The sequence below is a fragment of the Budorcas taxicolor genome, chromosome 22 (assembly GCF_023091745.1).
Source record: "Budorcas taxicolor isolate Tak-1 chromosome 22, Takin1.1, whole genome shotgun sequence".
Classification (NCBI taxonomy): Eukaryota; Metazoa; Chordata; class Mammalia; order Artiodactyla; family Bovidae; genus Budorcas; species Budorcas taxicolor.
The window spans coordinates 949,082-974,802 of record NC_068931.1 but is presented as its reverse complement, the minus strand read 5'-3'; the positions used below and the strand labels follow the sequence as shown (position 1 = coordinate 974,802).

The 25,721-nt window shown below is 53.8% G+C and overlaps 1 protein-coding gene across 1 annotated transcript; it reads left to right on the top strand.

Moving 5' to 3' along the window:
- The first annotated feature begins 332 nt into the window (after positions 1 to 332).
- On the top strand, positions 333 to 25,696 carry KCNG2 (potassium voltage-gated channel modifier subfamily G member 2). Its single transcript, XM_052660576.1, has 2 exons — positions 333 to 962; positions 24,890 to 25,696. Exons 1-2 carry the CDS (start codon positions 333 to 335, stop codon positions 25,694 to 25,696), a joined length of 1,437 nt encoding a protein of 478 aa, XP_052516536.1.
- Positions 25,697 to 25,721: the final 25 nt, after the last annotated feature.

Genomic DNA, 25,721 nt, shown 5'->3' with positions numbered 1-25,721 from the left:
GGGGGCCGTCCTGGCAGGGTTCGGGGAGGACCGGGGCCTCCCTTCAGTAGTGTGGAAAAGAACCCACAGGAGTCCATGCAACTTCTGTGATGTGGTTCCTGAGTTAGGGACTCTGTCTCCAAACAGATACGCAGATGTAAAGGAGGGCCTCAGGGATGCAGCGGAGAACTGAGCGCCCGGGCCGGTGGCGCCCTGGGTTCCGTTTGGTCCCAGGTCCCAGGGTCGCGCGCAGGCAGGGTGCCCCCAGCTCCATCCTGCCTGCGGCCTAACACGCGCTCCGTTCCTTTGCAGGCCCAGCCTCCTGACCCCGGCGCGGCGCGGCGCATGGGGCCATGGCCCTGCTGCCCGGGCCCGCGGAGCGGCGGGGCGGCGGCGGGGCCCGCGCCCGGCACGTCATCATCAACGTGGGCGGCTGCCGCGTGCGCCTGGCCTGGGCCGCGCTGGCTCGCTGCCCCCTCGCGCGCCTCGAGCGCCTGCGCGCCTGCCGCGGCCACGACGAGCTGCTGCGCGTGTGCGACGACTACGACGTGAGCCGCGACGAGTTCTTCTTCGACCGCAGCCCGTGCGCCTTCCGCGCCATCGTGGCGCTGCTGCGCGCCGGGAAGCTGAGGCTGCTGCGCGGCCCGTGTGCCCTGGCCTTCCGCGACGAGCTGGCCTACTGGGGCATCGACGAGGCGCGCCTGGAGCGGTGCTGCCTGCGCCGCCTGCGCCGCCGCGAGGAGGAGGCGGCCGAGGCGCGCGCGGGGCCGGCGGAGCGCGGGGCGCCAGGGAGCCCGGCCTGCGCCCCGGGACCTGGCGGGCGGCTGGCGAGCGGCCGGCGGCGCCTGCGCGACGTGGTGGACGACCCGCGCTCAGGCCCGGCCGGCAAGCTCTTCGCCTGCGTGTCCGTGGCCTTCGTGGCCGTCACGGCGGTCGGCCTCTGCCTCAGCACCATGCCGGACATCCGCGCGGAAGAGGAGCGGGTAAGTGCAGGCCGGGGCAGCTGCCAGGGCACCCGGGCTGGGCTGGGCAGGGCTGGGGGTGGCGGAGACGCAACCGGCCCGGGTGGTGGGGGTCCGCGGGGACCTAGCGCTGGACTCGAGTCGCGGCCTGGAGGCGGCCGGGCCAGGGGAGGGAGGGGCACCCACGGCCTGGTGGCCTTAGGCACCCCTGCCCCGTTGGTTGAAACCATGGGCCCTGGAACCACCGCACCAGCTCCGGTTCGGGGGAGAGAGCCGCTGGCACGGCGGGGGCACCAGGCTGTCCACTGCTGGCAGAGGCTCCACATTCCTGCCAGTTCTGAGAACTCAGTGAGTCCGCAGCTCAGCGGCCTTCTCACCCATCCTGTCTGCCAGCCAGGCCCAGAAGCTTGGACAATTCGGAGCTAAAATGCCCCCTCTAGAGTGCTGTGCTGTAAACTCAAGTCCCCTCATCCTGGACCAGAAGAAGGGAACCTGGGAATTCTTCCAGGCACCCAGCTCCCGCACTGGCTCTGAGCAGCTGGTGGACTTCCCGCCCCCTTGTTGACCTGAGAGGTACAGGTGGAAGTGTCCTCCACGGGCTGGGGACGGGTGTTTGTGTGCTGCACGCACCCCGGAAGGTCTGATGCGTTCGGGGAGGCCGGAGTGGATGGCGTCGGGGCTGGGGTCAGGAGAGGGGAGCTGCTGCGTGTCTGACAGTGTGACTGTCGCCCTGCAGCGTTACCTGCGTTTCCTCACGGAGTGGCGGGGGGTTGGCTGCCTGCCTGCTCTGCAGCTCCAGCTTCCAGGGGTGGGCATTGGACCTGAACACCCCCACCCCCGTCTAGGTGGAGCAGGTCAGAGCTCCCATAGCCCCTCCCCCAGAGGCCCTTGCTGTCCAGGGTCATGTCCAAGTTCAGCCCATGTGGTCAGCTCATTATTCGGAGATGCAGAGCCCGGTGCTCTGGTAACAGCTATGAGTGGGCTCCACTGGGAGCCTGGTGACCCTGACTGCAGATCAAATTTAAATGTAAATTTTAGGAAATTGGTTTCGCTTCCTTCATTGTTTGGGTGTCTGATTCCTGGGCTGTCATTTCCAGTTGTCTTAACTATACCCAGGTTTTGGATTCTGCTTCTAAAGACGTGTTTGGACTTTCTAAGTAGCAATAACTCACAATCCGAGGAGGAAACCATTTACGCGAGAATCAGGGAACAGAAGTCAGAGCTGTGTCACCAGAGACTGAGCCGGCCTTGAGTCTCCTTGCTGGTCCCCACGTCAGCCACCATTCACATCCATCACCCACCTCTTCGTCATTTCCAGAAACATCGCTTCCTGCCACCCGACACTGTCTCACCAAATGAGTCCTCAGGTTAGGAAGTAAGGACCCCAGTGTGGGTGAGCACGTGCTGAGTGTGTCCATGTGTTGGTGAATCCATGGACTTATACCTGTGTGCACTGCCGGATCCCAGCACACTGCACACAGTAGGTGCCAAGTCACAGTAGGTGGTGTCACTGCCACAGGAAGGAAAAGTTTTTATGTTTCATCAACACTGAGTGTGTGAGGCAAAATACACGTGAAATTCACCAGCTGAGCTGTTTTTATGCGCAGTTCAGTGGCGTTAACTACAGTCACATGTGCACCATCCATTGCTAGAAATCTCTCATCTTCCCAGACGGAAACTCTTCCCGCTAAACACTGACTCCGCAGCCCCCAGAACCCGCCTTGGACCTTCTGCCTCTGTGGATCTAACAACCTTAGGGACTCGTTTAAGAGGAATCATGCAGGCACCGTGTCCTCCAGGTTCACGGCGTTGTGGCAGATGTCAGACTCCTTCCTTCTGAGGGCCGAGCAGTGTCCCCTCTCCTTACGCACCCGTTATCCATCCGTGACACCTGGGTCGCTTCCCCCTCTTGCTGTTGTAACACGCGCTGCTGTGGACACGTGTGCATGTGTCTGGTGAGTCCTGCCCTCGGGTCTGGGGCTTGTCCCAGCAGTGGGCCAGCTGGCATCTGTGATGATTCTGTGTTTATGTTTCCGGGGAGCTTCTGCTGTCTCCACTGCTGCTGCAGCCTTGACTTACCAGGGAAGTTTCCAGGCACAAGGCGTTGGCGATGGAGGGCAGAGAAGAACGTGAAACCCTTCATTATTTTCTTGATTGTTGGGTTTTTTCCCCAGTAGAATTTAGCCTGGGCTAAAATATTATCTATATGTGATCTCTGGTTTTAATTAAGTAGCTAAGTAATTTCTTTTTAAATTTTCAAGTCTTCTCTTGAAGGCTCCAGAAAGCGTCCTCTGAGGGGCTCAGCACCAACTGTCCCTTGAGCCTGAGTCTTCCACTAGCAAGGATGCTTCCGCGGGGCACCCACACTCTAGTGGATGGTCCAGATCAGTGCACCCAACTTCCTCCTGGAGAAGGATCTTGGGGAGCAGGAAGTGTCCTCAGGGATCAGAGGTGGCGGGTGGGGCTCCCGTATCATCAGTCTGGGGGTGTTGCTCGTCATCTCTGGCAGCGTTAGTGTTTGATGGATACTTTTATGTGTTGGTGAAGAAAAGCATGGAGGGAGAGGAAAGATGATTATCTTCCATTATTCAGGGAATCAGAGGAAAGCGGTTCCGTGGTTCCTGCTGCTGGCCCATGAGATGCCCCCTTGAGTGAGTGGGGCCCCCATGGCGCTGAAGGAAGCCCCGAGTGCACAGAGATCCTGGCTTTGGGGCGGCTGGGGTGTGCCCTTTGGGCCCAGGGACGTCTGCCTCTGCCTTGGCCCCGGGCGTGTCTCACCGTTGATGTCACGGAGTCTCCCGTGTTGCCTCGGGGCACCTTTCCCGCCCCAGGGAGGACTCTGCAGCCAGACTGCTCAGGCCGGCTGAGAGCAGTTGGCAGAGGCTGTGAAGGGCCTGTGTGCTTGTTGGGGGCTTCTGGGCAGTCTGCCCTGCTAGAGTCCAGGCTGTGGCCATCCCCGTGTCTCCTCGATGCCCGGGCAGCCCCTGTGGCCAGTGGTGGCTCTGTCAGGAATCTGCTCTCACACGTCGTAACTGAACGAGAGCTGGTCTCTGCTTTTCGTTGTTTATAGGCTGGATGATGGGAAAAGCATACTTGTGGGACGAACCTCGAAGACGCTGTGCTGAGGGAAACAAGCCAACTGTCAGGGCAGAGCCTGTGTGACTCCACCCCCCTGAGGCGTTTGGAGTCAGCAGGCCCTTGGAGATGGAGGTGGACGGGCTGGGCGGGGGCCGGCGGGGCTCTGGGGGCCGGCAGGGCGCAGACCACCAGGGGGAAGCAGCCAGGGTTCCACTGCATCCAGCGCCTCACAAGGTACCAAGGACCCTCGGCCCTCACGCTCAGCGAGAGAGCAGTGGGCCCCGGGCCGAATGGGGCCCCAGGCTTATGGGGGCGCCAGGCCGAGGGGGCCCCCAGGCCGAGGGGCATGCAGCCCCAGCCCTTGCTGCTTCCTGCCCCGCCCATTGAAATGCAGGGGGTGGGGGGTCCCCAGCTCCATGTTCCTCGCCTCGGGGTCCAGGTCAGAGCAGCTGAGGGCTGGGCTCAGCCTGGGTGCCGGCCCTGCGCGACCCCCAGGCCCCTTCTCTGGCCCCCGCTGTCTGAAGCTGGCTCAGCAAGCACTGAGGCCTGCTTCTTGGGGACTCATTCAGGGTCAGGCCTTGATTCCAGCTCCGTCGTGGACCTGTGTGTCCCCCCGCTGCCACAAAACAAACCACCACCAATGGCCTCCTCAAACTGCCAGTCTCTGCCTCGTGGTCCTGCTGGGACTGGGCCTCCTGCAGGGCTGGTTCCTCCAGGGGACTCCCTCCCTTGTTCCGGGGCCCCTCAGCTGGCTCTCCTCTCCTGCTGACCCCTGACCTCCCTCCTGCATGTCACCATAGGAGCCCCAAGCTAGAGGGAGGCGAGCTCCCCATTCTGCTTTCTTGGGGTCTGCAGCGCCTCTGGCCTCACTCCTAGGGTGTTGGGGGCTCAGTGAAGGAGACAGAGCATGTTTCTAGCTGTTCCCCCAACACCTTGCTGTCGGGTAACATGCAGACCTCAGGTGTGCCCAGAGCACCCCATCCCTGCTGGATACTCGGTTCTGTGAGAGGTGTGTCCAGCGTGGTTAGGCGACCCCGGGAACGGGTGTGCACACTGGCGCCCACCCCGCTGGATGTCGCAGTGATCAGATGCTGAGGACAGGCCTTCGGAACCAGAGAGGCCTTTGTTCTGACAGTCGGCTCTTGGATTCCTCCCTGCGGGGCGTTGCCTGGAGACGGTGCTGGGCCTGCGGGTAGTGAGGCCCGGGTGCACACACCGGCCTGGGGAACAGCGAGTCCTCAGAGGCTGTGCTCAACCCATCACTTCCTTTTCACGGAGGCTGGTGTTTGGCTTGCAAGTCGATTTTTAACTCTAAGCTCATATGATTAAATCAAGACCCACATAATTAGTTATGGATTTCATGAGTGCAACTTCGAGCACCAAATTCACGAAGACACTTGGCAACAGCATCGGAAGCTGGCGACAGAGCTGCTGCTGCGTGTGGGCACAGACAAGCTCGTTGAGCTTAACAGCCTGAGCCGGGCTGAGGGCTTCACTGCTCCAAGCTGTCAGTCAGGGCTCCCCAGCACACAAACAGAACCGATGCAGCGGGCTTGGAGCCTGTTCTGTGGGGCACGGGTTATGGCCCGCTGCGTTGTGAGAAAGCACGTCACTGTCTGCGCACAGGCTCAGGGGCTTTGCCTCTAATGACTTTACCTGGAGTCCCCCCAACCCCCGACTTGGACGACGTCAGGCCTTCGAGTTGATAGTGAAGTTTCTTAGACTTTGGGGGCTGCAGGATGGAATACAGGCGAGAAGGACATGAATTTTGGGTGCTGGGGGCAGAATGCTGCCATCTGAATGTCAAGTTCCCAGAATTCGCAGGCTGAATCCCAAGCCCAGTATGTCAGGAGGGGGGCTTCTGGGGGTGACAGAGTCACAAAAGTTGAGCCTCGTGATCGGATTAGTCTCCTACAACAGTGACCACCCAGAGCTGCCCACCTGTTCCTCTGGAGCAGACACAGTGAGAAGGTGCTTCTGTAAACCAGGAGGCAGGGCCCACTAGACACCAGGCATGTAGGTGCCCGTACCGCGGATGTCCAGCTCCAGGGCCGTGAGCGATGAGCTGCGCTTTCAGCGCCGACAGCAGCAGGGCCCGAGCCAGTGGCAAAGGAGCCCCTGAGCGCAGGGACTTGGGCTTTGGCCCAGCCCCTGATGGCTCGTTTACTGTCCACGAGGGCTAAGAATGCTGTACTGGGGCCGCTGCAGCAGGGCAGGACCATGGGGGCCTCCCAGGCGCGTCAGTCGGACGCCGGGCCCCGCATCCAGGAGGCTCCAGTCCTACCCAGCAGGGGCCGTCTGTGTCCGGTTATCACCCCATGCCAACGGGCTGTGGTGCTCCCTGCCGTGGTCAGGCCCAAGAAGCTGAAAGGAGGAAGGGAGGATGGACCCCAGCCGGCTGCCGGCTCAGCCACCGACTCCAGAGAGGGCCCTGGGCCCCAGGACTGAGCTGGGGACAGAGGCTCCCAGGGCCCTGGGCTGGACCATGGGTCTGGCCGGTTGGGTTTCTTATTTGCAAAGGTCTGATCCAGGAACCGACATGACCTGGTGGCAGATACTCCGCTGCAGGCGAAGCTGGGTCTGGGATAGGTCCAGCCCTGATCATCGTGCTCTTCTGTTAAATGAGGGGGGCCCCAGGGCTGCGAGGAATGTGAAGCGGCAGCCCCTCCCCACGGGGAGTCTCGTCTGCAGCCCCCACTCTGGCCTGGCAACCCCGCCAGCCCCTAGAACTGCAGGCCGAGCCCCAGCAGTCATCGGCCACCGCGTTGGAGGGAACACTGGCTGTTTTCATGGGGGACCCTCCTGCCAGACTCTGAAAGGCTCTAGAAACAGAGCCACATGTGCCAGGGGATAAACATGGAGCTTGGGGCATTTTCCTCCACTTTCCACGTAAATTTGGCAGAAAAAATAGGGGATTTCTGTTTTGGATTTGTGCTTTAGTCTGAGGGAAAAAAAGACTTGTGCTCAAAAGCCTAGAATAGAAGCTACAAGATTTTTTTTTTTTTTTTAAGACAAGTTTTTCGAGCAGTTTTAAATCCACAGCAAAATTGAGAGGAAGGTGCAGAGAGTTCCTGTGGGCCCCCGCCCCACCCTTACACAGCATCGCCCATCATCAGCCTCCCTGAGAGTGACGAACCTCGGTTGGCAACTGCCCAAAGCCTACGGTTTACATTAGGGCTCCACCTCATTCTGTGGGTTTGGACACAAGTACAATGACCTGTATCCACTATAACAGTATCGCTCAGAACCAGTTTCCTGCCCTGAAAACCCTCTGTGCCTCCCCGACCCCTCCCCTTCCCCAGGGCCTGGCATCGCTGATCCTTTCACTTTATCTGTAGTTTTGCCTTTTTCAGAATGTCTTATAGTTGAAATCCTTTGCAGATTAACCTCTTTCAGTTAGTAATATGCATTTAAGTTTTATCCATTTTTTCACGACTTGATAGCTTATTTCTTTTTGGCCTTTAATAATACCCCATTGTTTGGATGTTCTGGAGTTGGTTTACCCACTGCTGACTGCAGGACCTCTTGGCTGCTTCCAGGTTTGACAGTTATGAACAGAGCTGCTATAAGTACCTCTGTGCAGGTTTTCATGTGAACATAAGGTTTTGATTGCTTTGGGTAAATACCAAGGAGTGTGGTTGCTATATCACTAGGTAAAATAGACTTAGTTTTTACGAAAGCACCAAACTGTCTCCCAGAGTGCCTGCCCCACTTGCCTCCCCAGCGACGCTGACTGAGGCCCCGCTGCTCCCCTGCCACTGGCATCTGGGCTGCTGGTGCTCTGGACATGGGCCTTTCTGACAGGCATGGTGTCTCCGTGTTGTTTTCCCTTGCATCTCCTTGACGACATATGAGTGGGGCGTCTTTTCATGTCCTGCTTGCCATCTGCGTATCTTCTTTTCTCCCATATTTACTGAGAACCTTGGCGGGCTCTGGCAGCAAATTTCCCGGTAAATCTCAACAGGTACCCTGGAGCTTACAGCTCTCAGACTTATTCACACTGAGCCTCCAGCAATTGAAACTCACAGTTCAGGCTTTCCTCCCAGCACTGCTTCCAGGCGGCTTTGAGTCTCGCCCCGGAAGCCTGGCTCCCTGTGTTCACCCATCTGTCACTCCAGTCTTGGGGGCAGTGGTTTGCTCTGTGCCCTCCCTTCTCTTACAGACCTGAGAAGACTGTGTTTTTCAGTCTGTTCAGGTTTTTAGTTGTTGTTTGCAGGGTGTGGCAGCTGCCAAGCCCCTGACGTGCAGAACTGGAGGCCGGTCCCAAGACTCCACCATGATCTAGCCAAGGCTGTGGGTTCACCTTCTCTGTCACTCAAGAGGCAGACAGGTGCTGGTTAAGTTCTCAGACTTAAACGCAGACCAGGGCTCCCACCCCAGCCCCTATACAGACTGCTGAAGACCCAAAAACACGTGGTCTCCTTTCTGAGCCTGTTTTCTCATCTATAAAATGAGGCTACTTCAGAGTTGTTGAGATTAAATTGAATAATGCTTGTGAAACAGCTTTCGACAGTGCTTTGCACAGAGAATTAAGTGACAGCTTTAACCCTTTGGCACACAAGGTGCTGCAGCACACATGGGCCACGGGGCAGGTGGAGGCAAGGAGGCCGTGTCCAGGCACCGGCTTCTGTGGGGGACACAGTGGGTCTGTGGAGGGTAGGGGTCGGATGGGGGAAGCCAGTCCGCAGGCACAGCTGGAGAGGCAGCTGACCCGTGCTGCGTGGCTGTCCGCAGGCGCCTTGCCACACCCAGGATGCGAGCAGAGCCTGTGGCGAGGCCTCTGCCTCCCGGGTGGTGGAGGTGGCTGGCGGGGTGGCTGGGAGGTGGGGGCGGGGCAACCCCTTGGCTACCTCCCGCCCTCCCTCCTTTGGCCACAAGGAGTCCCCACGGGGTTCCCTGCACCCAAGTCTGCGCTGACCCCCTCTGGCCACTGCCCTCGTCTTCAAGAACTTTCCTGTCTCAGCTGCCTCGCTGGGGAGGCCAGGGTCCTGCTCTCCATACAACCGCCTAGAACAGGAGGGACGGTCACTTGCTCCAGATCCAGGAGGGTGGGCAGACGGGTGGACGTGGCCTGAGGGGGAGGTGGTGGGGCCTGCAGGTCCCTGCAGCCCGCACCCACCTGGCCGGCCCCCAGGCCCCCCCAGGCCGCTGCGCCCACCCTCCTGGGCGGCCCTGCTGTGCGGTGACGAGGACGTGCTGGGCAGCTGGGGCTTGAGGGGGGTGACAGGAGTCACCTTGTGTTGCAGGAGAGCTTGGGGTCCCCCTGCCTTGTGGCTGGCAGCGTGGGAGAGCTGTGAGAGTGCTGAACGTGGAGCCGATGTGGGTGGGGGTCCCGGGGCCTCTCAGGTGCCCCCGAGCCCTGACCTCTACTCTTCCCTGCCCGAGGCCTGCAGCGTTTTCTTTAAAGGCCACACATTTAAGGCAGGGAGATTATCCGGCGCCAGGCAGTGGTGGGAACAGACCTGAGCATTCAGGTGATGCTAGGCTCCACCTGAAGGCAATGGCACCCCACTCCAGTGCTCTTGCCTGGAAAATCCCATGGACGGAGGAGCCTGGTGGGCTGTAGTCCATGGGGTCACTAAGAGTCGGACACGACTGAGCGACTTCACTTTGACTTTTCACTTTCATGCATTGGAGAAGGAAATGGCAACCCACTCCAGTGTTCTTGCCTGGAGAATCCCAGGGACGGGGGAGCCTGATGGGCTGCTGTCTCTGGGGTTGCACAGAGTCGGACACGACTGAAGCGACTTAGCAGCAGCAGCAGGCTCCACTGAAGCCCTAGATGGGGCTTCCCTGGTGACTCAGCTGGTAAAGAATCTGCCTGCAATGCTGGAGACCTGGGTTCAATCCCCAGGTCAGAAAGATCCCCTGGAGAAGGGAACGGCTACCCACTCCAGTATTCTGGTCTGGAGAATCCCTTGGACAGAGGAGCCTGACAGGCTTCAGTCCATGGGGTCACAGACTCAGACATGACCGAGCGACTTTTCAAGCCCTAGATGTTAATTATAACATGAATGTACATTTTTAATGAGAAGACAGTGCCTGCTGTAATTCATCAAATTGGCTGTTCCCAAATGAAGAGCTTGTGCTGTTTATTTTACCACAAATACTAACTTATTGACACCCGTCAGAAGTTTGGTGAGGGTCAGGGTCAGGGTGTCCTTGGGACACCCCTACATTGGAAGTTCCTGGGGAGGGGGCGGCACTCTGAGGAGCATGGTGAGGGGGTCCTGGAAGACTTGCTCTTCCTGATACAACCTAGAAATGAGCATCTGGAGAAGTAAACCTGGCACGCCCATGGGAACCAGCCACCAAAGCTCCTGGGGAGGGGGTGGCGCTCTGAGGAGCATGGTCAGGGGGTCCTGGAAGACTTGCTCTTCCTGATACAACCTAGAAATGAGCATCTGGAGAAGTAAACCTGGCGTGCCTGCGGGAACCAGCCACCAAAACTCAGATCCTGCCTGGACGGTCAGCCAGGCCCCCCGCCTGCCTGGACGGCCTGTCCCTCTGCTCCCTCAGCGGCCCAAAGAACACGCCCCTCAGAGTGTCCTGGTTGTAAACACGATGCCTGCTCTTCACGGAGGCTGGGCAGGTACAAAGCTGTATGGAGAAGAAAGTGAAAATAAACTGCGAGGTAATTACTGAAGCCTGAGTGCACCTCACTACCTCTGCTCTGGAACCTCTCGTGAGACTGGAGGAGAAGCGTGCAGGCAGCGTCTTGTAGCCACTTGGTCCCCTAACAGTAGCAGCCAGGCAGTCCTGTTCTGTAGTTTTACATGTCCCCTCCTGCTTCCAGCCCTTCCTGTCACGAGCCCTGCTGGGATGAACACTTGCTCACCCAGCTTCCACTACTCAACCGCTCACCTGATCAGGTCCTCAGCTGTGCCCATCTGGGGGGCTGTGCCCATCTAGGGCCTGCAAACCCGCGCCCCAGGTGCTGCCCTGAGGAGGCCTTGTCATGCCTTTGTGAGCTCGAGTTCCCCGGACCCTGGCCTACCAGTGCTGGGTGGCCTGGTAACAATTTGCCTGGTTCTTTAAAAAAAAAAATTCACCTCCTGCTTTCTAGATTTCCGTTCGATCACCCCTAGAAGCCGACATCTCACGTCTTCACCTCCATTTGTACTTCCCACAGTTCCATCGCCTTCGTCCACCTGCCCTGTGTGGTCTGTTCTCAGTTCCCTATGAGCATCTCGGGATTTCTCAGTGGGAGACAAGCAGGCGGCCTCACGGGGCCCCTCACCACGTCCGCCCCGTGCAGCCTTCCCTGCCCACCTGTCCCTCCATCCTTTGCCCCCAGGATGTCCGTTCAGTGCTGGCCATGGCCCCGGTCCCACCCGTGAGGAGCTGTGCCCTGCCCTCGTGTCTCTAGTCTTGACTGCGGGGTGGATGTGCAGACACAGTCGGCGGAGAGGGCCGCCTTCCTGGAAAATATCACCTCCCGATGAACCGAGTCAGCACTGGGCAGGAGCCAGGGCCCCTCCTGCCTGGGTCGTGGGAGCCGGGAATTGTCGCAGGACCAGCTGTCCAGCTTGGGAGTCTCTGCCCTTGTGGAGGAGCCACGTCTGAACCCAGGCAGCCAGGAAGGTGCGGTTAAGTCGGTGCTACCAAAGGTTCTCAGGGAAACTCATGCAGCTGTGAGATGGGGGCGCCTGCACGGACGGGTGGGGCCAAACCCAGCACAGAAGAGAGGAGAAAGCACACCTGTGCCCTCGGCAAGAGCGCAGCCACTGCTGTGGATGCACCCCAGGACCAGGGACTGAGATTGGGGAACAAATGAGGAGCAGTGGCTTCAGATTTTGTGTCCTTGTCTGTGACGCAGGAAGCATTCAGATTGGTGGTGGGGACCGTTCTCCCCCAAGGTGGACGCCCCGCTTGCTGATCTGTGGGCGGCGCTGCTGTCACCAGCTTGCTGTCTGTGTCCATCTCAGCTCATGCTGGTCACTTCCGCGGGGACGTTGGGGCCCTGGGCGTTTGCTCCTCGGGGCACCAAAGCGTGAGATGTTGGCGACCGCAGTTCTGTCTGATTCCTGAACCCTCGCTGGGTTCAGGCTGGTGCATCACGCTCAGGAGGGACCATGGAGGTCGATAGGGCCAATTGGAAGACAGGCTCCTTCCAGCCAGGGCAGGCAGAGGGTGGAGGACTTCACAGCAAGGTATCTTCATTTCTTTCTGTGTTACCCCATAAAGCTAGTCCACAGGATGTTGACAGAAAGGTGAACTGACGGCTCTGCTTCAGTGCAGGTAATTTCAAGTGAGTGCATTCATGACTTCTATGTAAATGACTGTTTGATCTTTTTATACAATTTGTTCTCCTAAGTGGATTTAATATTCCTTCTCCTGATTATCTATTTGTACTACGAGAGTCTTTTATTACAGATAATTGGAAAAAAATAAACCTCAACTAAGTTCAAAGGCAAGTTATTATGAATGTTAGTAAATTGAGTTAATAAATATTTTCCTTGAAGTGCTCATGGGAGGCAGAGAGAAAATCTCACACAAAGCTGTTAATGAGTGGATAAATTAGTAAGGACGGAGCATTCACCCTTCTCAACATCCTGCCACACGCCAGTGTGTTCCCAGCTGCAGACAGTAGCTCAGACTGGCTCCTCTGCTGGACACAGGGTCCACGCTGGATCAACAGAGGGGTGTGAATTGGTGTCCAGAACACACTCGGGCAGTAAGGGGGCACGTGTTTTCAGAGTCTGATTACCCTGGATAAACACAGGCAGAGTCTACCTGCCTTGGGGTCTGCGGTGAAGCGCCCCTGGCATCGGGGGCCTCATGCTGGGCAGCAGGTGTCGGCCAAGCTCGGCGCTGTCCTTGTGGTGAGCAGTCCACCCTGACCTGTCTGTCTTGTCACCCTCACACCTGAGTTTATCCTTGAGGAACAATGGCACTCAGGCTCCTTAGCAGAATGGATACCACAATTTTCGATGCTCTGAAAAGAGAACAAAGCTGGGATTGGGAGCGTGGCCAGGCCAGGCCTCTCCTGACTGCACCCAGGATGCTGGCTGCCCCACGGCCCAAGTTACTGAGGAAGCTACTCAGGGTGCCTGCTTATTCTACTAGAAAATTGAGGCAGCGATAGTGCCACGGGAGTGCCAGGCCGTGGAGGCTGCAGTTTGGAAAACGGTTCAAAAACCACTTTGTTAGCTAGGACATGGAAGCAACCTAGATGTCCATCGGCAGACGAATGGGTAAGAAAGCTGTGGTACATATACACAATGGAATATTACTCAGCTATTAAAAAGAATGCATTTGAATCAGTTCTAATGAGGTGGATGAAACTGGAGCCTATTATACAGAGTGAAGTAAGTCAGAAAGAAAAACACCAACACAGTATATTAACACATATATATGTAATTTAGGAAGATGGTAACGATGACCCTGTATGCAAGACAGCAAAAGAGACACAGATGTGAAGAACAATCTGTTGGACTCTGTGGGAGAAAGTGAGGGTGGGATGATTTGAGAGAATAGCATTGAAACATGTATATTATCATATGTGAAATAGATCACCAGTCCAGGTTTTCAATGCATGAGACAGGGCGCTCAGGGCCAGTGCACTGGGATGACCCTGAGGGATGGGATGGGGGGAGAGGTGGGAGGGGGGTTCAGAATGGGGGACACATGTACACCCGTGGCTGATTCATGTCCATGTTTGGCAAAACCACTACAATATTGTAAAGTAATTAGCCTCCAATTAAAATAAAGTAATTAATTCAAAATAAAAAAGCGACTTTGTTTCCAGAAGGGCCTGTCTCCTGGGCTCCACCCCCACCCATGGTGACACTTCTGGCCACCTGCCCTCCCCCGCAGGAGCCCCGAGCCTGGGAGTGGGTTTGGGGTGCAGCCACAGAAGGTGTGGGAGAAATGGCCGTGGGCTGAGCCAGCCCCAACGCTTGAGCCAGCACCTGTGCACGCATGGGCACCTGGATGGGGAGACTGCCGCCTGCTGGTGAGGGGACCCCGCCAAGGCCCCACCTGACCTTCTCACCTGCGAAGCCCAGAGGCTCGGCCACTGAGGGGGAAGCCCATCAGGGAAAGGCGAAGGCGGAGCCTGGAGGAGCCGGGAGCCCCAGGGCCCGTGGGGCAGGCCCATGCGTGCGCACCTGGGTGGGTGCACTTCAGGCACTGCTCTGAGGGTGCTGGGAGACTGATGGAAACTTGGGGGAGGGAAGGACCTCGGGGGTGTAGGTTTACTGCTGACCCGATTTTGGCCAAATAGGCCAGATGTGTGAAATTAGGGATCAAGACCATCCCCATGGAAAAGAAATGCACAAAAGCAAAATGGCTGTCTGGGGAGGCTTTACAAATAGCTGTGAAAGAAGAGAGGCGAAAAGCAAAAGGAGAAAAGGAAAGATATAAGCATCTCAATGCAGAGTTCCAAAGAATAGCAAGGAGAGATAAGAAAGCCTTCCTCAGCGATCAATGCAAAGAATTAGAGGAAAAGAACAGAATGGGAAAGACTAGAGATCTCTTCAAGAAAATTAGAGATACCAAGGAAACATTTCATGCAAAGATGGGCTCGATAAAGGACAGACATGGTCTGGATCTAACAGAAGTAGAAGATATTAAGAAGAGGTGGCAAGAATACCCAGAAGAACTGTACAAAAAAGATCTTCACGACGCAGTTAGTCATGATGGTGTGATCACTCATCTAGAGCCAGACATCCTGGAATGTGAAGTCAAGTAGGCCTTAGAAAGCATCACTACGAACAAAGCTAGTGGAGGTGATGGAATTCCAGTTGAGCTGTTTCAAATCCTGAAAGATGATGCTGTGAAAGTGCTTCACTCAATATGCCAGCAAATTTGGAAAGCTCAGCAGTGGCCACAGGACTGGAAAAGGTCAGTTTTCATTCCAATTCCAAAGAAAGGCAATGCCAAAGAATGCTCAAACTACCACACAACTGCACTCATCTCACATGCTAGTAAAGTAATGCTCAAAATTCTCCAAGCCAGGCTTCAGCAATACGTGAACCATGAACTTCCTGATGTTCAAGCTGGTTTTACCACAGGCAGAGGAACCAGAGATCAAATTGCCAACATCCGCTGGATCGTGGAAAAAGCAAGAGAGTTCCAGAAAAACATCTATTTCTGCTTTATTGACTATGCCAAAGCCTTTGACTGTGTGGATCACAATAAACTGTGGAAAATTCTGAGAGAGATGGGAATACCAGACCACCTGACCTGCCTCTTGAGAAATCTGTATGCAGGTCAGGAAGCAACAGTTAGAACTGGACATGGAACAACAGACTGGTTCCCAATAGGAAAAGGAGTATGTCAAGGCTGTATATTGTCACCTTGCTTATTTAACTTCTATGCAGAGTACATCATGAGAAACGCTGGGCTGGAAGAAACACAAGCTGGAATCAAGACTGCCGGGAGAAATATGAATAACCTCAGATATGCAGATGACACCACCCTTATGGCAGAAAGTGAAGAGGAGCTAAAAAGCCTCTTCATGAAAGTGAAAGAGGAGAGTGAAAAAGTTGGCTTAAAGCTCAACATTCAGAAAACGAAGATCATGGCATCCGGTCCCATCACTTCATGGGAAAGAGATGGGGAAACAGTGGAAACAGTGTCAGAATTTATTTTTCTGGGCTCCAAAATCACTGCAGATGGTGATTGCAGCTATGAAATTAAAAGACGCTTACTCCTTGGAAGGAAAGTTATGGCTAACCTAGATAATATATTCAAAAGCAGAGACATTACTTTGCCAACTAAGGTCCGTCTAGTCAAGGCTATGGTTTTTCCTGTGGTCATGTATGGATGTGAGAGTTGGACTGTGAAGAAGGCTGAGCACCAAAGAATTGATGCTTTTGAACTGCGGTGTTGGAGAAGACTCTTGAGAGTCCCTTGGACTGCAAGGAGATCCAACCAGTCCATTCTGAAGATCAACCCTGGGATTTCTTTGGAGGGAATGATGCTAAAGCTGAAGCTCCAGTACGCCACCTCATGCGAAGAGTTGACTCATTGGAAAAGACTCTGATGCTGGGAGGGATTGGGGGCAGGAGAAGGGGACGACAGAGGATGAGATGGCTGGATGACATCACTGACTCGATGGACATGAGTCTGAGTGAACTCCGGGAGTTGGTGATGGACAGGGAGGCCTGGTGTGCTTCGATTCATGGGGTCTCAAAAAGTCAGACACGACTGAGCAACTGAACTGAACTGAGGGTCATTTTCTAAAAGTTCCCAAAATAGTTCCCTCCACTTATCCTCCTTAATGGTCCTTAAGAGAGTGGTGGGGCGCAGGGGTTCGCAGGCTGAATCCACTGGATTGACCTGTCTCCGGGCAGGTTTGGGGACCAAGGGGCCGCCTCCCGCCCGCCCCAGGGGGCCCTACAGTCTTCGTCCCTCCTCCTCCTGCACTCAGGGCCACCACCCACCCAATGGGGGCTTGCGGCTGGACTTGGCCAAGAGATGATGGGGGGAGCCAGGAGCCCAAGTTCAGCCCGGACGAGGGGACGTCATGTGCGGGTGTTCCTGGGGTGTGGGTCATGGGACCTCCAAGCACCCGGTGAGCTGAGGTCATCAGACTCCAGGTGAGGATGGCGAGTCTCCCTTCCCGCTGCCTGGGCTTCTGCCCCAGCAGCCCCACGGCCCCTTCCCGCCTAACTGCCGCCGTGTCCTGAGGCCCCAGGCCCGGCAGGGGGGCTGAGGCCCGGGGCATCAGCGCTGCCCAGAGGGGCTTCAGCCTCTCGGAGCCTGGCCCCGGCGACGCCAGGCTGCCCAGAAGGGCTGCGGCGGAACAGGGCTGCGGGGCCACGGGGCCGCCGGGGTGGAAGTCTTTCATGTCATTTTCCGTACTCATCTGTGGCTGTTCTGGGTCTTGGCTGCTGGGCTGGCTCTTCTCTGGTGGTGTGCTCGGGCTTCTCATTGCGGTGGCTGCTCTCGTGGAGCAGGGCTCCGGGCACCCAGGCTTCGGTGGCTGTGGCGCGCTGGCTCTAGAGCGTGGGCTCAGCAGTTTGCCTCCATTGCTCCGCCGCATGTGGGATCTTCCTGGACCAGGGATGGAACCTGTGCCTCCTGCGTTGCCAGGCAGACTCTAGATTCCCCGAGCCACGCGGGAAGCCCTAATCGTTATCTCCTAACAATAGCTCTGCTGCTACATGACTCACATACTGCACAATTTGCCCCTCTTGAGTGTACGATTCCGCCATTTCTGGAGTGTGCACAAATTCTGGAGCCACCACTTCTGTCTGATTTTAGAGAATCTCCATCTCCCAGAAGACCCTGGTGGCTGATTCACGCACTCCTCAGCCCCTCCCCACTCCTGCCAGCCCTGAGCTACCAAGGCTGTGTCTTGAATATGTCCTTGTTCTGGATCCTGAGAACAGAGCCACCCAGCATGTCTGGCGTGGCTGGGCCCTCCGCCCTGAGCTGTCTTCAGGGTTCATCCACGTTGTGGCAGCAGTCAGCGCTTCGTTTCCTCCACGGCCCAGCAGTGTCCCAGTGTGTGTGCTTCCAGATTTTCAGTCCGTCCGGCAGCAGGACACCTGGGTTGTGTCCAGCTCTTGGCTGTTGCGACTCACTCGACCCTGAACATCCAAGTATAGGCTTCTGTGTTGACTTCTCTGGGCACACACCTAGGAGTGGGATGGTGGGGCTGTGTGGCCACTCCATGAGGAAGGTTTTGGGGCACATCCAGGCTCTTTTCAAGGTGGCTAGACTGCGGCATGCTCCCATCAGCAGTGCAGAGGCCTGGTTTCTCCAGCATGTGTTGTCGGCTCTTACACTCTGGCTGTCCTGGTGGGGGTGAGCTAGGACCTTAGGGTGGGTTTGCCCAACATTTCCCCGGTGGTGAATGGTGCTGAGCCCCTTTTTATGTGCTTCTCAGTCACCTGTGTATCTGCTTTGGACAAAGGTCTATTCAGATCTCTCGCCTATGTTTTAAACTGGGCTGTCTTTTCTTTCCTATCATTGAGTGGGAGGAATTCTGTGTTCTCGATACCAGTCCCTTATCACGTATGATGTGCACACATATTCTTCCATTCTGCGGCTTGGCTTATACTTCCCAGACACTCTGTGTTCTCCATTACTCGGCTCAGTTCAGTTCAGTCGCTCAGTCGTGTCCGACTCTTTGCAACCCCATGAACCGTGGCACGCCAGGCCTCCCTGTCCATCACCAACTCTCAGAGTCCACCCAAACCCATGTCCATTGAGTCGGTGATGCCATCCAACCATCTCCTCCTCTATTGTCCCCTTCTCCTCCTGCCCTCAATCTTTCCCAGCATCAGGGTCTTTTCAAATGAGTTAGCTCTTCGCATCAGGTGGCCAAAGTATTAGAGTTTCAGCTTTAACATCAGTCCCTCCAATGAACACCCAGGACTGATCTCCTTTAGGATGGACTGGTTGGATCTCCTTGCAATCCAAGGGACTCTCAAGAGTCTTCTCCAACACCACAGTTCAAAAGCATCAGTTCTTCGGTGCTCAGCCTTCTTTATAGTCCAGCTATCACATCCATACATGACTACTGGAAAACTATAGCTTTGACTAGAAAGACCTTTGTTAACAAAGTAATGTCTCTGCTTTTGAATATGCTATCTAGGTTGGTCATAACTTTCCTTCCAAGGAGCAAGCGTCTTTTAATTTCATGGCTGCAGTCACCATCTGCAGTGATTTTGGAGCCCAAGAAAATAAAGTCTGACACTGTTTCTACTGTTTCCCCATCTATTTCCCATGAAGTGATGGGACCGGATGCCATGATCTTTGTTTTCTGAATGTTGAGCTTTAAGCCAAATTTTTCACTCTCCTCTTTCACTTTCATGAAGAGGCTTTTTAGCTCCTCTTCACTTTCTGCCATAAGGGTGGTGTCATCTGCATATCTGAGGTTATTCATATTTCTCCCGGCAATCTTGATTCCAGCTTGTGTTTCTTCCAGCCCAGCGTTTCTCATGATGTACTCTGCATAGAAGTTAAATAAGCAAGGTGACAATATACAGCCTTGATGTACTCCTTTTCTTATTTGGAACCAGTCTGTTGTTCCATGTCCAGTTCTAACTGTTGCTTCCTGACCTGCATACAGATGTCTCAAGAGGCAGGTCAGGTGGTCTGGTATTCCCATCTCTCTCAGAATTTTCCACAGTTTATTGTGATCCACACAGTCAAAGCCTTTGGCATAATCAATTAACCAGAAATAGATATTTTTCTGGAACTCTCTTGCTTTTTTGATGATCCAGCAGATGTTGGCAATTTGATCTCTGGTTCCTCTGCCTTTGGTAAAACCAGCTTGAACATCTGGAAGTTCATGGTTCAAGTATTGCTGAAGCCTGGCTTGGAGAATTATGAGCATTACTCTACTAGCGTGTGAGTGAAAGTGAAGTAGCTCAGTTGTGTCCGACTCTTTGCAACCCCGTGGACTGTAGCCTACCAGGCTTCTCCGTCCATGGGATTTTCCAGTCAAGAATACTGGAGTGGGTTACCATTTCCTTCTCCAGGGGATCTTCCCAACCCAAGGACTGAACCCAGGTCTCCCGCATTGGAGGCAGACGCTTTAAACTCTGAGCCACCAGGGAGCCAGTAGCATGTGAGATGGGTGCAATTGTGTGGTAGTTTGAGCATTCTTTGGCATTGCCTTTCTTTGGGATTGGCATGAAAACTGACCTTTTCCAATCCTGTGGCCATTGCTGAGTTTTCCAAATTTCCTGGCATATACTGAGTGCAACACTTTCACAGCATCATCTTTCAGGATTTGAAACAGCTCAACTGGAATTCCATCACCTCCACTAGCTTTGTTCGTAGTGATGCTTTCTAAGGCCTACTTGACTTCACATTCCAGGATGTCTGGCTCTAGGTTAGTGATCACACCGTCATGATTATCTGGTCATGAAGCTCTTTTTTGTACAGTTCTTCTGGGTATTCTTGCCACCTCTTCTTTTTTTTTTTTTTTTCCAGAGGAAAATAGTATATTATTTCAATTAATTTCTTGCCACCTCTTCTTAATATCTTCTGCTTCTGTTAGGTCCAGACAATTTCTCTCCTTTATTGAGCCCATCTTTGCATGAAATGTTTCCTTGGTATCTCTAATTTTCTTGAAGAGATCTCTAGTCTTTCCCATTCTGTTCTTTTCCTCTAATTCTTTGCATTAATTACTGAGGAAGGCTTTCTTATCTCTCCTTGCTATTCTTTGGAACTCTGCATTCAAATGGGTATATCTTTCCTTTCTCCTTTGCTTTTCGCTTCCCTTCTTTTCACAGCTATTTGTAAGGCCTCTTCAGACAGCCAATTTGCTTTTTTGCATTTCTTTTTCTTGGGGATTGTCTTGATCCCTGTCTCCTGTACAATGTCACGAACCTCTCTCCATATTTCATCAGGCACTCTGTCTATCAGGTCTAGTCCCTTAAATCTATTTCTCACTTGCGCTGTATAATCATAAGGGATTTGATTTAGGTCATACTGAATGGTCTAGTGGTTTCCCCCACTTTTGTCAATTTAAGTCTGAATTTGGCAATAAGGAGTTCATGATCTGAGCCACAGTAAGCTCCCAGTCTTGTTTTTGCTGACTCTATAGAGCTTCTCCGTCTTTGGCTGCAAAGAATATAATCAATCTGATTTCAGTGTTGACCATCTGGTGATGTCCATGTGTAGAGTCTTCTCTTGTGTTGTTGGAAGAGGGTGTTTGCTATGACCAGTGCGTTCGCTTCGCAAAACTCTATTAGCCTTTTTTCTGCTTCATTCTGTACACCAAGGCCAAATTTGCCTGTTTCTCCAGGTGTTTCCTGACTTCCTACTTTTGCATTCCAGTCCCCTATAATGAAAAGGACATCTTTTTGGAGTGTTAGTTCTAAAAGGTCTTGTAGGTCTTCATAGAACAGTTCAACTTCAGCTTCTTCAGCATTACTGGTTGGGGCATAGACTTGGATTACCATGATATTGAATGGTTTGCCTTGGAAACGAACAGAGATCATTCTGTCGTTTTTGAGATTGCATCCAAGTACTGCATTTTGGACTCTTTTGTTGACTATGATGGCTACTCCATTTTTTCTAAGGGAATCCTGCCCATGGTAGTAGGTACAATGGTCATCTGAGTTCAATTTACCCATTCCAGTCTGTCTTAGTTCGCTGATTCCTAGAATGTCGATGTTCACTCTTGCTGTCTCCTGTCTGACCACTTCCAATTTGCCTTGATTCATGGACCTAACATTCCAGATTCCTATGCAATATTGCTCTTTACAGCACTGGACCTTGCTTCTATCACCAGTCCCATCCACAACTGGGTGTGGTTTTTGCTTTGGCTCCATCCCTTCATTCTTTCTAGAGTTATTTCTCCACTGATCTCCAGTAGCATATTAGGCACTTACCGACCTGGGGAGTTCATCTTTCAGTGTCCTACCTTTTTGCCTTTTCATAGTGTTCATGGGGTTCTCAAGGCAAGAATACTGAAGTGGTTTGACATTCCCTTCTCCGGTGGGCCACATTCTGTCAGACCTCTCCACCATGACCCGTCCGTCTTGGGTTGCCCCACAGGCATGGCTTAGTTTCATTGAGTTAGACAAGCTGTGGTCCGTGTGATCAGATTAGCTAGTTGTCTGTGATTGTGGTTTCAGTCTGTCTGCCCTCTGATGCCCTCTCTCAGCACCTACCGTTTAACTTGGGTTTCTCTTACCCTGGACGTGGGGTATCTCTTCACGGCTGTAAGTGCAGCCGCTGCTCCTTACCTTGGCTGTGGGGTGGCTCCTCTCGGCTGCCAGTCTTCTAGGCCTGCTGTAACTAAGTATCACAGAGGAACCAGAGATCAGATTGCCAACATCCACTGGATCCTGGAAAAAGCAAGAGAGTTCCAGAAAAACATCTATTTCTGCTTTCTTGACTATGCCAAAGCCTTTGACTGTGTGGATCACAATAAACTGTGGACAATTCTGAGAGAGATGGGAATACCAGACCACCTGACCTGCCTCTTGAGAAATCTGTATGCAGGTCAGGAAGCAACAGTTAGAACTGGACATGGAACAACAGACTGGTTCCAAATAGGAAAAGGAGTATGTCAAGGCTGTATATTGTCACCTTGCTTATTTAACTTCTATGCAGAGTACATCATGAGAAATGCTGGGCTGGAAGAAGCGCAAGCTGGAATCAAGATTGCCAGGAGAAATATGAATAACCTCAGATATGCAGATGACACCACCCTTATGGCAGAAAGTGAAGAGGAACTAAAAAGCCTCTTGATGAAAGTGAAAGAGGAGAGTGAAAAAGTTGGCTTAAAGCTCAACATTCAGAAAACGAAGATCATGGCATCTGGCCCCATCACTTCATGGGAAAGAGATGGGGAAACAGTGTCAGACTTTATTTTCTTGGGCTCCAAAATCACTGCAGATGGTGATTGCAACCATGAAATTAAAAGACACTTACTCCTTGGAAGAAAAGTTATGACCAACCTAGATGGCATATTCAAAAGCAGAGACATTATTTTGCCAGCAAAGGTCCATCTAGTCAAGGCTATGGTTTTTCCAGTGGTCACATATGGATGTGAGAGTTGGACTGTGAAAAAAGCTGAGCGCCGAAGAATTGATGCTTTTGAACTGTGGTGTTGGAGAAGACTCTTGAGAGTCCCTTGGACTGCAAGGAGATCCAACCAGTCCATTCTGAAGATCAGCCCTGGGATTTCTTTGGAGGGAATAATGCTAAAGCTGAAACTCCAGTACTTTGGCCACCTCATGTGAAGAGTTGACACATTGGAAAAGACTCTGATGCTGGGAGGGATTGGGGGCAGGAGGAGAAGGGGACGACAGAGGATGAGATGGCTGGATGGCATCACTGACTCGATGGATGTGAGTCTGAGTGAAGTCCGGGAGTTGGTGATGGACAGGGAGGCCTGGCGTGCTGCGATTCATGGGGTCGCAAAGAGTCGGACACGACTGAGTGACTGAACTGAACTGAACTGAACTGACCATGTTACTGAACAGAAACCTGTTTTCTCACAATCAAGTCTGAGATCCCAGTGTTGACAGCTTGCTTCCTCCTGAGACCTCTCCCCTTGGCAAGTGGACAGCAGTCCTCTCCTGTGTCCTCACGTGGTCCTGCCTCTGCGTGTGTGTGTCTCCTTACCTCCTCTTCTCAAAAGGACACCAGTCCTGTTGTTGGACCAGGGCCCACACACAACCTCATTGTAGCCTTGTTGTTCAATTGCTAAGTCATGTCCAACTGTTTGCACCCCATGGACTGCAGCACATCAGGCCAAAATATTGGAGCTTTAGCTTCAGCATCAGTCCTTCCAATGAGTAATCAGGGTTGATTTCCTTTAGGATTGACTGGTTTGACTGGTTTGATCTCCTTGCTCTCCAAGGGTTCTCAAGAGTCTCCTCCAGCATCACAGTTCGAAAGCATCAATTCTTCAGCGCTCAGCCTTCTTTTTGGGCCAACTCTCACATAGGTACATGACTACTAGAAAAACCATAGCTTTAACTAGACAGACTTTTGTCGGCATGTTTAATCTATCTGTTTTATCTTGCTTGCTCCTGCTTTTGGTATTGAGAAGAGGCTGGGACCACTGGTTTTCAGCCTGAAGACCTTCCTTTAGAGTTCTATAAGGCAGTTCTCAGGGTCTGTTCTTCTGGGCTAGTCTTCATTTCGCCTTCATGCTTTGGGGACAGTGTTGCTGGATATAGGAGCCTCAGGTAGGCGGGTGTTTTCTGAGTGGTGTGAACACGGTCATCCACAGCTTCCTGCTGAGATGTTAGATTGGTAATCTCACCTGAGTGACCTCTCAGGTGACCCATCGCTGTCTCTGCTGTTCTCAAGATTTTCTCCTTATCTCCTTATCAGTATTTTTCCTGTGATCGTCTCTTCCCTGGCAGAACTCAGCAAGCCTCCTGGGTGTGTGGGTCATTGCTTTTCAGCAGATCTGGGGGGTTTGCAGCCACTGTTTCTCAAACACTCTCCTCGCTCTCCCCAATCCCGCTGGTACCTGATGATGCCACAGTGCTGGCCCAACCCGTGTGTCCCAGGTTCTCGCTGGTCTCAACCTGCGTAATCGCCACTGGCAATCTCCTAGTTCTCTAACCCTTTCTTCTGACAGTTTACTTCCACTGCTGAGCTCCTGTAGTTTTCTGAATTTTCTGTTATTGTATGCTTCAACTTCAAATTTTCCATTTGACTCTTTAAAAATTTTTCTTTATTGATATTCTCCATCTGATGCTATGAACCGGCAATCAACTTTTCTTTAGTTCTGTGACCATATTTATAATGGCAGTTTTGAAGCTTTTTGTTAATCTGACATTTGGTCATTCTCCTAGGCAGTTTCTGTTGCCTGATTTTTTTCTTTTTTCTGATGTATGGGTCATACTTTACTGTTTCTTTGCCTGCCCTATGATTTTTTATTGAAAACTGGGCATTTTAGGTGATAAAATATCCAGGAACACTGGATATCGCCCTCCCCACTTCATGTTACTGTTCTTTGCTGTGTGTTTAATGATTGGTTGGATTATTTTAGTAAAGTCTATTTTATTTTCTTTTTGGTATCTCCCTGAGGAGCCTCCTCCATGATCTGCGACTTTTTTGGGGGGGGGGGGGGGCGGGGTCTTGGTTCAAATACCAAAGACTCTTTTTTAAATGAATTTCCATAGATTTTCTTGAACAAATGTTTCATTTGCTGTTGTCCTTGGAACGGCTTCCGGAACTTTAAGTGGTTGATGTTTGTTTTTTTTTTTGTAAACAAATTCCCCAGCTTTGCTGGGGAGCTGGTCACCTGAGCTCCGCTCACTCCCTCGCAGGAAGCCTACCTCCTAGTACTTCTTTTAAAAAAAACAAAAAACAGTAATTGGTTTTTTGTCCACAACCCTTGCCCTGCAGTGCAGTCATCTGGAGAAAGGGCAGCCCAGGAAGGATAGGCCTCCATGCCCCCAACACGAGTCCCCCTCTCCCTGCAGGGTGAGTGCTCCCCTAAGTGTCGCAGCCTGTTCGTGCTGGAGACGGTGTGCGTGGCCTGGTTCTCCTTCGAGTTCCTGCTGCGCTCGCTGCAGGCCGAGAGCAAGTGCGCCTTCCTGCGGACCCCGCTCAACATTATCGACATCCTGGCCATCCTGCCCTTCTACGTGTCGCTGCTCGTGGGCCTGGCGGCCCGGCCCGGCGTGGGAGGCAACAAGCTGCTGGAGCGTGCGGGGCTGGTGCTGCGGCTGCTGCGGGCGCTGCGCGTGCTCTACGTGATGCGCCTGGCGCGCCACTCGCTGGGGCTGCGCTCGCTCGGCCTGACCGTGCGCCGCTGCGCGCGCGAGTTTGGGCTGCTGCTGCTCTTCCTCTGCGTGGCCATGGCCCTCTTTGCGCCGCTCGTGCACCTGGCCGAGCGCGAGCTGGGTGCGCGCCGTGACTTCTCCAGCGTGCCGGCCAGCTACTGGTGGGCCGTCATCTCCATGACCACCGTGGGCTATGGCGACATGGTGCCGCGCAGCCTGCCCGGGCAGGTGGTGGCGCTGAGCAGCATCCTCAGCGGCATCCTGCTCATGGCCTTCCCAGTCACCTCCATCTTCCACACCTTCTCGCGCTCCTACTCAGAGCTCAAGGAGCAGCAGCAGCGTGCCGCCAGCCCCGAGCCCGCCCTGCGCGAGGACAGCACGCGCTCCGCCTCCGCCTCCGCCTCCGCCACCGCCACGGAGGACGACGGCTCGCAGAGCCCCGACGGCAACGGCTCAGCCGGGGCCTCTGCGGAGGGGCCGTGGGCACAGGCGGGGCCGACCTGACCTGCGGGGGCAGTCGGGGGCCTGG